Source organism: Melospiza georgiana, chromosome 1, assembly GCF_028018845.1.
Source record: "Melospiza georgiana isolate bMelGeo1 chromosome 1, bMelGeo1.pri, whole genome shotgun sequence".
Taxonomy (NCBI): Eukaryota; Metazoa; Chordata; class Aves; order Passeriformes; family Passerellidae; genus Melospiza; species Melospiza georgiana.
In genome coordinates this window covers 146543535-146556777 of record NC_080430.1, presented here as the reverse complement: position 1 = coordinate 146556777, position 13243 = coordinate 146543535, and the positions used below count along the sequence as shown (strand labels likewise).

General features: G+C 43.8%; 1 protein-coding gene across 1 annotated transcript in view; it reads right to left on the bottom strand.

Annotated features, from left to right (window-relative positions):
• The window catches only part of TG (thyroglobulin), a 149027-nt gene extending 136292 nt beyond the window's left edge, over positions 1–12735 (bottom strand). Inside the window, exons 1-8 of the mRNA XM_058024912.1 lie at positions 12672–12735; positions 10985–11093; positions 9993–10090; positions 9331–9534; positions 8949–9108; positions 4452–4558; positions 3143–3286; positions 167–352 (exon numbers count right to left, since the gene is read on the bottom strand). Of these exons, the coding sequence (XP_057880895.1) occupies positions 167–352; positions 3143–3286; positions 4452–4558; positions 8949–9108; positions 9331–9534; positions 9993–10090; positions 10985–11093; positions 12672–12735 (1072 nt within the window). The remainder of the gene's footprint in view (positions 1–166; positions 353–3142; positions 3287–4451; positions 4559–8948; positions 9109–9330; positions 9535–9992; positions 10091–10984; positions 11094–12671) is intronic.
• Positions 12736–13243: the final 508 nt, after the last annotated feature.

The window sequence follows — 13243 nt, the reverse complement described above, 5'->3', positions numbered from 1 at the left end:
CCTGGCCCCTCCTGGCCGCGGCTGTCTGAGCACCAGCACGGGCCCCACGGGTGGCACTGCTGGGCCGCATAGGCCCCGCTGGCCACGAAGGATGGCACCAGGGATTGCTGGAATTGCAGTGCTAAACACACTGAGGGATTTTTCCTTTGGCCAATCTCGTACATACCACAGGCTGGGGGCTGGCCTCGTCGCCGTGTGCCCGGCACCTCCTGGCCGCGGCTGTCCGAGCACCAGCATGGGCCTTGCTGGTGGCACTGCCGGGCCGCGTAGGCCCCGCTGGCCGTGCAGGATGGCACCAGGGGCTCCTGGAATCGCAGCGCTGCTGAGCGCTCAGCCTCACACCTCGAGGGGCCTGCAGGGAAAACAGCAAGGGTTAAGCAGGGAAAGTTCAACATTTCAGAGCCACCTCTGTTTGATCCCCTTGTTTGCCTGTTTTGGTGCTGGAACCCAGGAAATTCCTCTGGCTGCCCTGGAGGATTTGAGACCCTGACAGGGGGCTCAGAGACCTTGGCACAGAGCCCAAGACCCCTGTGCCTTTGATCTTGACCCATGGAAAAACAATTACCAACCTTTGTATGAAGAATTACAAGTCAAGAAAGTTTAAGTAGAATAATAGATATTTTGTCATGGGGTGAAAAGTAGATTTTTGAGGTTTTTAGAATGGGGGCTCAGGGTCCCAAGATGGAGGAATTTGGGCGTTCCTTGTCCTTTTTCCTTCTTCTTCCTAGCCTCCATCTTCTGGGTGATGTTGGCATTTTTAGATTGGTTTCAAGTAGAAACTCACTGTCTAACATAGGTGATAGGTATTGGAAAGTTATGGTAAATAATGTACACATAGTTTTTAGTATAAAAGATAACACTGTCTCTGAGGCAGTCAGAGTGCCTCTGTCTGACCTGCTGAGCAGACCTCGGCAGGCCAGAGAAAGAATTTTATAGATAAAAAACAATAAACAGCCTTGAGAATGAGAACTGAAGAGTTCTGACTCCATCTTCAACCACCAGGCTGGGAAAAGAGACTTTCTAATGTATCACGGGGTCACTCTGACCAGCAGAGATTGCGAGATTTGGGAGAAAAAAAAATGAGGAAAAACAATTTAACTTCCTGATCACTTCCAGTGATGCATCAAGTACTGGCTCAAAATGAGAATTCTCCTTCCTCTTTTCCCATGAAGAATTTGCCCCATGGTTTTCCACTGTAGGTACTAAGTTCTATGGAGGGGCTTGACAGCTGGCTTGCAAGCAAAGCTGAGTTAATAGAAGAAATAACAACTGATGATTTTCGAGTGTATCCATAGCAACGAAGAAGACAAGGCTGTCAGCATGGAAATAGATGAGAAAAGATACATGGAAATCTTTGTAAGCTAGACTACATGCATATGCAGATGTGTATATGTGCCTCATTAAATTTCTGTAAAACTTTTGCCAATTATATTGGCATTAATTGCTTTGCATCAATGAATATAATAAGTTATTGCGATGTAGTTAATGACTTAAGATCACGCTTTGTTAAAAGTATACAAGCAGGAGAACACACAGAATAAAAAGCTTTTCTCTTCTTAGACCCTGATCACATGTGTATGCCATGTCACCCCTAAAGGTGACAATTTCTGAAAACTAAACAGAAGATAAAGCCTCAACACATTTTTTAGCCATGTTTGCAAGTAGGCAGAACAGGAATATTTCTCCCAGGGAACCATGCTGTAGGCTGGGGGAGCTCTAGCCCTTAGTGCAAAAGCAAAGTTGGTCAACAGAGACCTGATTTGAAGGCAAAGTTCAGTGTTTCTGAAGAGAATGAAGCATTGCTCCTGCAAACAGGTCTGCACTTGACTGTGGAAATTTGGGCTAAGAATTTCTCCATTTCCCTCTGCAGGGATCTGAAGACCCTATTCCTGTCAAACTGGCCCTAAAGGCAGAGAGGGCAAAAATCCAGCAAGTAAATTTTCTGGGGTATGATCTCTCCAATACAAGACTTCACCCTCTGAACAGAAATTTTGCTTGTTTATATTAACCTGCAATCCTACAGCCTAAACACTTCTCACCTTCAAGAACTTTCCAGCTACACCCAGCTACCTGAGTGAGGCAGCAAGAGCACCGTGTCAGAGCAACCTGTTCATCCAGGAGACTCTGACAACTTCTCCAGTTTGAGTAGATTCAGGTGACAGTGTGAGAGCTTCCTAAGTCACCAGAGCATCCCCCTCTGCGGCTGATGACTGAGGTCACATCTCCATCTTGTGGCTGGTACAGCTTCATCTGTGCTGACAGCTGCTACAGCCCCAGCCAGAGCTAAACCAGAACCACTGTGCAGTGCAGAGGGAAGATGCCTTCAAAACTCCCCAGAAAGATCAGCTTGCCCCAAAGCCAGGAAAACTGTGTGACTACACAGCCAAAAGACTGAAATCATATCTGCTTCATATTTCTGGTGATGCAACTCCTTAGCAAGAGTCAGAAAGCAATGTCAGAGGAGTTTTGGAATTTGGATGGGAAGATGAAGTATCACATGGGAGATTCAAACTCTTCCCAGCCAAGGCAGTTTGCACTGGGCTCTGGTCTAGGAGGGAGGAGGTCCCTGACCTACTGTCCTGCAGAGTTCATCGCCTGTAGGTGGAGAAACTCTCCCCCCACATGCCTGCCCTGACCAGGGAAGGAATGGGCCGAAGGGCAGATCCAAATGTTCAGCCTTGCTGGCCAAGGCTCTACAAACTTTTGTGTGGCCTCCAGGGAATGGAGTGTGCTGTGGTCAGTGTAAAATCCTTCCTGTTTCTGAGCGTACCAACACAAATTAGGGAGCATTTTCTCAGGCTATTAATTTAATAAATCAACATATCCATCTCCATAATCTCAGGGCAAGAGATACAGAGAGTTCATGGGATTTCAAACAATGTGATCTGCAGGAATGTGGGAAAGCATTGATCAGAGGACAGGAGCAATCTGCTGGCAAAGAATGTACAGTGCAGAGGATAAAAGCCCTCTGCAATTCGGGGACCTTGATTCTTGCATTGCAATTGATTCTTGCATTGGAACTGTGATATTAAATGTTTTTAGAGCAAAAAACTCCTACAACAACTCTCCCCAACAGCAGCTGTCACATAAAAGCTCCAGAACTGCCATCTGATTTACAGGGCATCTCCTGGGTGCTACTTACACCTGAAGTTGCCAGAGGTGGCCAGCTGGACCCCCAGGAATCGCCTCTGCAGGATCCGATGGATGCTGCTCTCCGTGAACGTGCGGGCAGGCTCTGGCCCCGAGAACACCGTGTCATAAACTTCATCCAGCAGCAGCTCCAGGCCTGGGAAAGACAGACTTTTATCATAGGGACAGCTTTTAAGACAGAAATCATCCTTACCGCAGAACAAAGCTGGGAGATTCTCAGGTAAAATAAATCCAGTTCTTTAAACAAGTCAAATGTGAAGTTACACTGCATAACCCTAACAACCCTACATAACCCTAATGCACCACACCCTGCATCCAGTGTTGGGTGCCCAGGCACCACCTTTATGCCTTGACAGTGTCCTGGTTTGAAAATGAAGTGAGCTTTTTGGGAGTTTGGTGGTCAAACCATGACAGACATCCACCAAAACAAGCAGAAGAAACATCCTGTACCTGGCTATAGGCTGTGGTTTTATTAAGTTCAGCCTGCAGTACAGAAATTGATGGAATTTTGGAAATAGATATTATCAAAACCAGCTACAAGTCGTTCTGGTTGCATATTAAAAACCAAGATATTCAGTAGTTTCTCTGAGTGCACAGATTTTTTGAGAACTTTTTCTTTTCTGGGAATTAAATGTTGAAGTTCTTGTCTATTATTTAAATTTCAAGCTATTGTGTGTTGTATTTTTCCCCTTTAAAAAAAATTGAAAATAAAAACCACAGTATCTAAGGAAGGTCTAGAAATTCTCAACCTCCTCATTCTTCCTTTCAGAAAAAAGAATTCTTTCTTCTAAAGCATCCCATCAACTATTAACATGCCTAAATCCTGAGGTTATGAGAGAAGAGAATGTCCCTGCCTATTTTAGACAGGTTGGACTAGATAATCTTTAAAGGTCTTTTCCAACCCAAACAATTCTAGATTCTACCTAACAAGAAGAAGAGTTCATTCTTCAGGCCCTTTATATTCCCCTGGATTTGCTAATCATATCAAATATGACACAGCTTCCTAGTGTGGGCAGAAAGTGGACATTCAGAAATCCCATTCCACATCCAAAGAGGACAGGATTAGCTCCCAGGCACCAACTCCACTCATTGCTGACTGAAGTTCTGCTCCAAAGAGTGGGATTTCACTAGTGAGCACCAGCCCTTCCCATGGGCATTACATCTGTCACATTGTTCTCACTCCTTGTAAGAGTGAAATCGAACTTCCAAATGAATCTGAAGACTGACAGTTGTTATTTGTCCTTTCCCTTGGGAATTCAACAACCCCCAGGTCAGAGGATGAGCTGCTGGAAGGCACTCACCTGTGTCTGCCAACTCCCTCCCCAGGCTGTCCACGCAGTAACAATATCCCGAGATCTCTGGGAATGCTTCCCTCACCGAGCTGAATTTTTGGAAAGCCCTTGGGAGCCTGGAATAAAAAGTAGGGTGCTGTGAAGAGCCCAGGGAGGCCCATCAACCACAACAAAGAATCAGCTGTTTCCTTCCTCATTTCATAGGAGAAGGATGACTGCAGAGCACAAAGCCAGTACAAAAGGCTTTGGTCTCCTTTTGGCAACCAGGCTCTTACAAGATCAGAGTGCTGTTTCAGCAGGATTGCAACTCTCCTAAATGCCATTTTTCTAAAAAAACAGTGGATAATCTCCCTTCAAACAGATTTCTGAGCCCTCCTAAGCACGCACCCAGCATCTAACTCACTTTCAATTCTATTCTCATCTTTGAAAGCCTGTCAAAGAGTGTAAAATAGATGGGCGTTGGCCTAATGTTATTACAACAGCTATTCATTAGCTCCTTCCACAAATCTGCATGAGATGGCAGAATGCCTAAAAAACCAGGTTGCTTCCCTTTCCTTACATGCCACGTACAATTTCTGCACTGAATTAAGTACAAAAGCTGATAAAAACCTCACTAATATCTTTCATTTTCAAGGCATGGCTCAACAGATTAAGGAGAAGGTGAAAGGGATTTTAATATGAAACAAGAATCACTTTAGCTTCTGGAGATCAAAGAGATGGTTTCCAGTGTAATATTCTAGGAATGACAACAGCCAGATTCCAGCAAAGCAATTATATAAGAAAGAAACTTAATAGGGTCTAAGTTGTAAAAACCATAATAAAGGTGGTCTTAACTGACAGACATCCTAGGGTTTCTCCAAGCAAAAGATAAGTTTCAAGTTCTAGTTTCAAAGTGCCAAGTTCTAAAACAATCATATTATTTTATGGACACATCCCTTTACCCTGAAATACTATAAAGGTGTGGTGATCCAGCTGCATGTGGCTTATTTGGAAAAACTCAGCAAAAGGAAGTGGGATTTTCTGCTCAACACCTCCAGAGAGTTACACAAATTAGGTTTTTACCAAGATGGACACTCAGCAATAAGAATATTTGTGGATTAAGCACTGATTAACTGGGGAAAAGCAATTCACAGCCTCCCTGTGAAACTGTGACCAGGCTCGATTCAGTGCCACACTCCAGCAGCCTCAGGAATGCTCCAGAATGTGCAGCCCGAGAGCAGCAGTGAAATGCTTGTCTGGCTCAGAGCTGGTGCTCAGCTGAGCAGAGCAAGGGGTCTTTGCCACCTCCAAGACTTTGCCTGAATCATAGAACATTCTGGGTTGGAAGGAACCTTGAAGACTATCTAATTCCAACCCCCCTGCCATGGGCAGAGGCTGCTTCCACCAGACCAAGCTGCTCAGGGTCCCATCCAGCCTTGGCCTCCAGCACTCCTAAGGATGGAGCATCCACATTTTCTGTAGGTAACCTGTGCCAGTGCCTCAGCACTCTCACAGGAAAGAATTTCTTCCTCATATCTAAATCTAAATCTACCCTCTTTCAGCCCAAAGCCTCTCCCCTTTGTTCTAATACTACTGCATTTGTTAAAAGTCCTTCTCCACCTCTCTTGTAACCCCATTTAGATATTGGAAGGTGCTGTAAAGTCCCTTGAGAGCCTTCCTTTCTCCAGGGTGGACTCCTTCAGCCTGTCTTCACAGGAGAGGGGACTCCTGGGAGCTCCACCACCTCCTGTCAGGAGAGCTGAAGATGTTTCTGCTTCCATAGGACATCAAAGCACAGCCTTGGGAAAGCAGAAAGCAGCAGCAGCTCTGTCAGAGGAAGGGGCTGTAACCTCAGGGTTGTCCCAGCAGTGCTCCTGTCCTGTCTCAGAATTTGTACATCCCTCTGTAGTGCTGCTTTGCTCTGGCACCCACATCTACAAATTAAAAGTCCACTGACTCCCTCCACTTTAGATTTTCAAAACCTGCTGACACTTGGCATGCTGATAGAGATCAAAATGTCACACTTCAGGGCACAGAGGAACTTCTGCCAGCATGAAAACAATACAATTTAAGGTATAAACATATAAATAGCATATACCTATAGTGTTCAATATGAACATAGGCATAAACAGCTTGGGGTTTTAACACCTCTCAGCTGCCCTGGATTATCATGCACTGTCCACTGCCCAGTCAGAAATATGCTCATTTTCTGTACTGCTCATGTCCTTGGAGCTCATCAGCTCAGCATTTCAACCTCTGAGTGACACAGGATTCAATGAAAAAACTTTGCATCCTGATTTTTTTCATTTTCAACATTTAAAAGTCACACATATTGCTTTATATGGGGCAGATGTGTAGTCACATCTTGTCATTCTGGTTATTTTTGTTCCAAGTTGAGAGTAAAACTCAATAAATTACAAACAGATATAAATTAAGCCTACACAAACAAGAGGGCAAAATTTTTCTCACCTTATGTGGAAAACCCAATTCTTACCACATTTTTTATTTTCTCAGACTCTTTAACCACAGCCATCAAGATGAGTAGCATTAACACAGAATTCCTCATATTTCAGAGCCAGTCTAAACCAACTGTGATTACATTTAACTTATGGATAAATTTCTAGTGTTTCTATATTTTTCAACAAGAATGCTCACACTTAAAAATACAGGGAAATAAATAAATGTGAAGTTGTTGGCCTTCCAAATTTAAGTCTCTGCTCTTGGCTTCCAGCAAAGACAACTCATTATTGATTATATCAAGAAAGTAAATAAAAATCTTCCTTGACTTTTGATTTTTTTGTAATTCCCATCAATCTGCTACAGGGTGTTCTATATGGCTGCCTATCCAGGCAGGACCTGGACCCAGTCCATGCAGAAAAAGTAACAGGAGCCAAGCCCTCCAGGTGAGGCAGGAAATTTGGGCTCACCTTTCTTTTTGGAAGTCTTCTGTTTGGGAAAGTCTCAGCTCTAAACTTCTGACTTTCCCCATTTGTTTGTTTGGGGGAGGTGGTTTAACATATTGGCTTATTCAGGAATATTTATGAATGTCTAGGGAAACTGTTTGGAAAGAGAGGTAGGATGCTATGTCTACATTTTAATAATCAGTCTGTGGAACCAAAGAAAGTTTCTCCACTGGTTCCATATAAACATAAAATATGGGTTAAAATCCCTGTTCAGCTACAGCCCTTTGCTGTGGAACTGATCCCTTCAACTAAATATTTGGCCCTGGTTTGGGGAAGGAATAATGACATTTCAGGCAGGAGTAGTGTAAAAATAAATATATTAATGACCTGAAATACCCAGATATGATGGCAACAGGTTAAGCCAATGCCATAATTAGAAGGTGGACAGCTGGGACTGAAATGATCCTGCTGTGATTAATTACATTACATGGACAGAAAATAAATCCAATCTTGCAGGTCTTTGCAAGCAAATCTCCCAGTGGGAGGAAAAAAAAGTCAATTTAAAGCATTGATTTCTCCACTGTAGTTGCTTTTTAGCATTTCAACACCAACAAACAAAAGAGTCAGATTATTTTGCTCTCACCAAAATAATCTCTCCTGAAGCTCTGACAAATGTGCACTGTGCATTCAGACCTGTCTTTCAGTTTGACTTAAGTTTTAAACAAAGAAACCCCTCCACACAGCAAAGCTGACATTTACAATAAAACACCTCTGCTGCTACAGAGCCAAGTCACAACGAGATGTTATGTTTAGTGCTCTGCCCTCCACCAGGGAAACTGGTGCTGACTGAGAAGCCAGGTCAGTGGCACTTCACGAGACACTGAAAGGTTTCTCTAGAGAGTCTGAACAATTGCACCAAAACAAACTCCTCTCCCATCAGCTCCCCTTGTCCATCCCTGTGTCTCCATCACAGTTAATTCCCAGCTCCTCCACAGGACAGGGAGCTTCCCACTCCCACAGACAAGGATTTGATCAGAAGCATTCCCCAACCCTCTGCAAGCACCTGAAGCCAGCTGTGCACCAGCACAGCTGTTCATCATTTTCATCACTTGCTGTTTCACCCATGTGAGCAGCCCTGGCACTGCCTAATATTTAGATAGGTAAGAGGTTCTCATCATCAGATGGAACCTCATCTTTGCATGTTGTCACTTGTCCATCTGCTCTCATCTCCCATATGGAATTGTCTTTCCTACCTCATATATCCATCCAAATTCCTCTGCTCCTTCTGCATCTATCTCATTTGCTGTTGTCTGCCTGTCTCAAAAGCAGCCCTGGCTACTTTTCCAACTACAGATCACAATGTGGTATCCAGTGCTGTGTGAGGACACTCCAATTAGACTGCATGGATGGAATATATATATATATATATATATATTTTTTTTTTAATCAGCAGATTTAATTCAGAAGAAAAAGGTTTCTCACTTGGTCCATTCTTTAACAGAAAATATAATGTGCAGTTACAGAATAAGGGGTCCATGTAGCAAAAATCACAAAAAAGCAGTCAGATGGTGCCTTGAAGGGATCTGCAGGATTACATTCTTGATTCAGAAGCCTGAGCTCTTACCTGTTGTAACTATGAACAAGATCAAAAACACTCATGTCTGTTGTGTTGACAAACTTGCACTGGACAGGCAGAAACTCTCCATCTGCTGAGCACTGTGGTGGGCTCTTCTCCCCAAACCCGTGCAGGATGCGACGGTCCCGGATCTCACAGTTCCCTGGACCTAATGAGAAAAGAGGCAATGTTTATTTGTGTATTAATTTCCCCCAAACAGCTGAATGGTTACCCTGTTGTTTAAAAGGGGGTTACATTGAGCAGGGACACTGAGATGCATCATCTTGTTTTTATGAAGAGCAGGGAGTTGGACTCAATAATCTTACTGGTCCCTATTCACACCAAGCCTTTCAAACCCACAAACTCCATCATTTTGTTGAATATCACTTACACCGTGCTGGCTTTCCTCTTTGTCTGGTGCCATAAATCTCCATTCCCTCTGGATCTACACACCAGCACTGCCCCAGCTCTGTGTCACACTGCACCTGGTCGAAAGCCCCTGAGTCCAGGCACTGGGGGATGTACGAGATGCTGCTGCCATTGATGTATCGGCTCACCAAGATCCTCTGCTTTTGCAGCTGGCAAAAGGACAAGCCTGTGGTACCAGAGAGGGGCACTGTTAGAGGAAGGTTCTTGTTGGGCACTGAGTCTTTTATTGAGGCAACATTTGAGTTTTCTCAGAATTACAAGTTCTAAGTCTGCCACCCAGGTGGCATGAGGGCATTGATGGACTTGAGGTTATGAAAATGGGTATAGAGAAGCCCACCACAGATGGAGTTGAAGCTCTCCAACTCAAAAGCCATTACACTAAATCAGTCTTTCATTCACAATTTGTCTTACTGGGACCTTCATAAATACAGACATTGAGGTGTATCAGATTTCCATGACAAGCCTTGAAGAAACTCCAGAACTTCCAATAGAAGACCTAGCAAATTACCATAAACTAGAGTCCATTGAAGTCTGTGGCTAGCCTTTTCTTGATTTAAGCAATTCAAATGCAGATTTAAATGGTTCTTTACCCAATCTGAGCAAAGACAGAAACTTTTTACTTACAAGATATGGGATATCCATTCTGTTTGCTGCCAGGAACCTCAACACCGTTCTCATCTACACACCAACAGGAAAGACCATTCCTAGTGCACTGGACTGTCCTGAAGAAGATCACAAGTAACGTTTTATTTTGTGTGTGCAGAGTCCTCAGTCAGTACCAGACATTAAAAAAAAAAAAAAAATAAACAAACCATAAAGCAAAGTAAACCACATCAAATACTTCAAAACCACAAATAATGGAACTGATAAGAGCTGTATTTCTGGTGACTCTGATCAATGGGAACTCTTAATTCCAGTAATTCTCTGGACTCTTCAGGAATTGCAGATACATGAATTGAAGTCATTGAGGAAGCAAGCACATTGGACAGAATCTTAATTCTCCTCATCTGAGATTCACCAAACACTTTGAGACAGTTTCAAAGTCAAATCTAGAATGGTCACAGCTGCCACCAGTGGTAAAATAAAGATAATAGCAGAGAAATTACAATCTGTACTCAGCCTCAGGTTTAACTTTTTAGCTTCTTGCACTGTCAAGCAACATGCTGCTCTCTAAATCACTGTTCTCTGTGTGGTTTTTTGCCCCTTCACTGCCTTTAGAAGGAAACCTGACTGTGCCACTGAGCAGGGTGGATAAGTTCTCAGTCACTTGGCTGAGCTGTGCCAGCTGGCACATACATTCACCCATGAGCATGTGTAGGAAGACAGCAAACTGCATCACATTGCAAACTGACCACAAAAGTATTTGCAAACAATGCTGCCAAAATTAGCCTTTTATTGTTAGATAGACATCTTTACTCAGAGATTATTTCTCATAACAAGGAATTCATTTGGGAGAGGTTGGATCTGCAAAATGACTCAGTGAAGTCCCTTCAAGTCTCCTGCACCACTCATCCTCCAGTCCACTGTTGCAGTGGCTCTTCCAGACAGGCTAAAACTCTCGTTAGCAATGAAAGGTCACCTCATATGGCAGCACATTAATAGCAGGGATGAATTACCTGAACTGGCCATCCTCTGAGCACTGAGGAACGTAGGCTTCTCCTGCTGAAAAAGCCGCTTCCCTCTGAAGCTCACACAGACGCAAGGGCTGGGAGTCGGTCTGGTACTCTGAAAACAGCAAGGAGGTAAACACCTAAGGGTGGTCTCACCACAAACCCACTTTTACCAAACCCCTGATAGTGCCAGTGCTGCAGGGAACAGGTTCAGGGCTCCTCCCTGGCTGTTTTCCCATTGCTCCCCATGTGCATTTCCATGTGGGACAGCACAGGGAGGTACTGAAGAAACCACTGCTCTGCCAGCTGCAGGATGAGCACATGGTGGAGCTGACCATGAAACCCTTTGCCAGGCTTGTGTTTAGTTAGTCTCAGCTCTGTTCTGCACTGGCCTGGCTATAATTTTCTGGTACTTGGGGTTCTTAACTTATTTGTGTCTATGACCACAAAAGAGCCCTTTGCATAACCACACACACCACTATTAAATTTTCTGAATAATTATCCTTTACTGGAGCCAAGTTACTCACTATTTCACAAAAAGGAGAGATATTTCTTCTTAATCTCATAAAATATTTAAAAATAATCATTTTTTAGCAATAGCATCAGACTAATTCATACTAGGAGCACTCTCAGTTTTCAATGGGACAAATTATTAACTACTGAATCCACCTAGCAAATTTTTAATGCATTCAAAGCTGCACTAGCTGCTGTTTTAGATGTAGAATGTAGAATGATGAAATTCAATAAGTTCTTTTTAACAGAGCAGATTAGTTGATCTGACACTTTCCTCACCCTTTAAAAACTGATCAATGTCATGCTCTTAATACCACGGATTAGTTTATAAAAACACAGCAAACAAACCCACAGCAATTTAGTCCAAATATTTGCTTAAGCCAGTATTTGGTCTGAGCATGATCATACACTGTAGTGCAAATACATCACAAGTATCCTGAATGCTTTTCAGCCTGAAATAATTTGCAATTCACGGAACTTCTGCAGCTGCAGACTGCTCCTGTGCTTCTAATGCTTCTCAGTCACATCTGTTTCTTGAGTTTTTACAGTGTCCCCTCAAAACCACGTGAAAATTTTCATGAGATTGCAAAATTTCAGGTGATCTCATCTATAGACAATGTCACATAGGCAAAGCTCCCCCTTTTCACCTCAAACATCAGCTGCTCTGGGATGTGTGGAGCTCCCTGTGTACAGTGCTAGAGAGGGTCTACCAAGACATCTGAGTTAAATGATTAATTAATTCAGTGATTCAAATCACTGGTTGTTCAGGGCTATCAAACTCAGGCCAAAGAACTGGGGGCAGAACTCAGACTATCGAGTATCTTTAGGTTCAAGCCTAAATTAGATGATAGCACCTACAAGTTGATATGATTGAGGAACTTCACAACCCTGCAGCAGCACCTTTTCTTACCCTGTTCATTCTCTAGCCCTTGAGAAAACATTTTTTTTCCCACCTAAAATTCAGGTGTGCAAATTCAGGTAAGCCTAAACACCTAAAGATCCTGATAGTTTAGTATTCAACCAGGAGCCCAGCCTTAGTTTGCACAGCACACAATAACCTGCTAAATTTTCAGAGTGCAAGATTCAAGACCATTATATATTTCATCAGGAAAACATGCAGAGCAGCACAAAGATCAGTCACCCTTGGACACAGGCAGAGGAAAAGGACAAGCGTACTTACCAAATATATTGGCTGTTGCTATGCTAATAAAACAGAAGAGGGTGCAAAATGGGATGGAGCCCATCTTGCAATGGGGGAGCCCCATCCCCTTCTGTCCTGAGGCAGCTCTGTGCACCCCACAGAGCCTTTGCTGCCCTTTTATAGCGCCCATCATGGGGATGGGCTCACTTCAGTGCTGCTGGCTGGGCACAGAATTGGGTGAGTGACGCACACGAGGCTTCTGAGCAAACCCAAGAGGCCCCTTGAGCTGGAGCTGCCCTCCCTCAGGCCCCTCTCATCCCCGCTCCAGGGAGCACAGCTGAGACAAGGGGCTGCAGGCACAGCGGGTGGCAGGGGCTCAGTCATTCCAACAAGTAAATTGGGGATATTGGAGTGACCCTGGGCAGAGTCCTGGCCCTCACCTGCCCTAGGGTGCAGCCAGGCTCTGTGCTCCCTAGGGAATTGCACATTTTTGTATTCCCAGAGAGCTGAGCCTGCTGAGGGACAGACCAGAGTGAGATCTCTGGGTGCTGCACATTAGGAGTGAATATAACTCATAATGTGGTTTTTTCCTAAGTGAAAAACAGGATGGA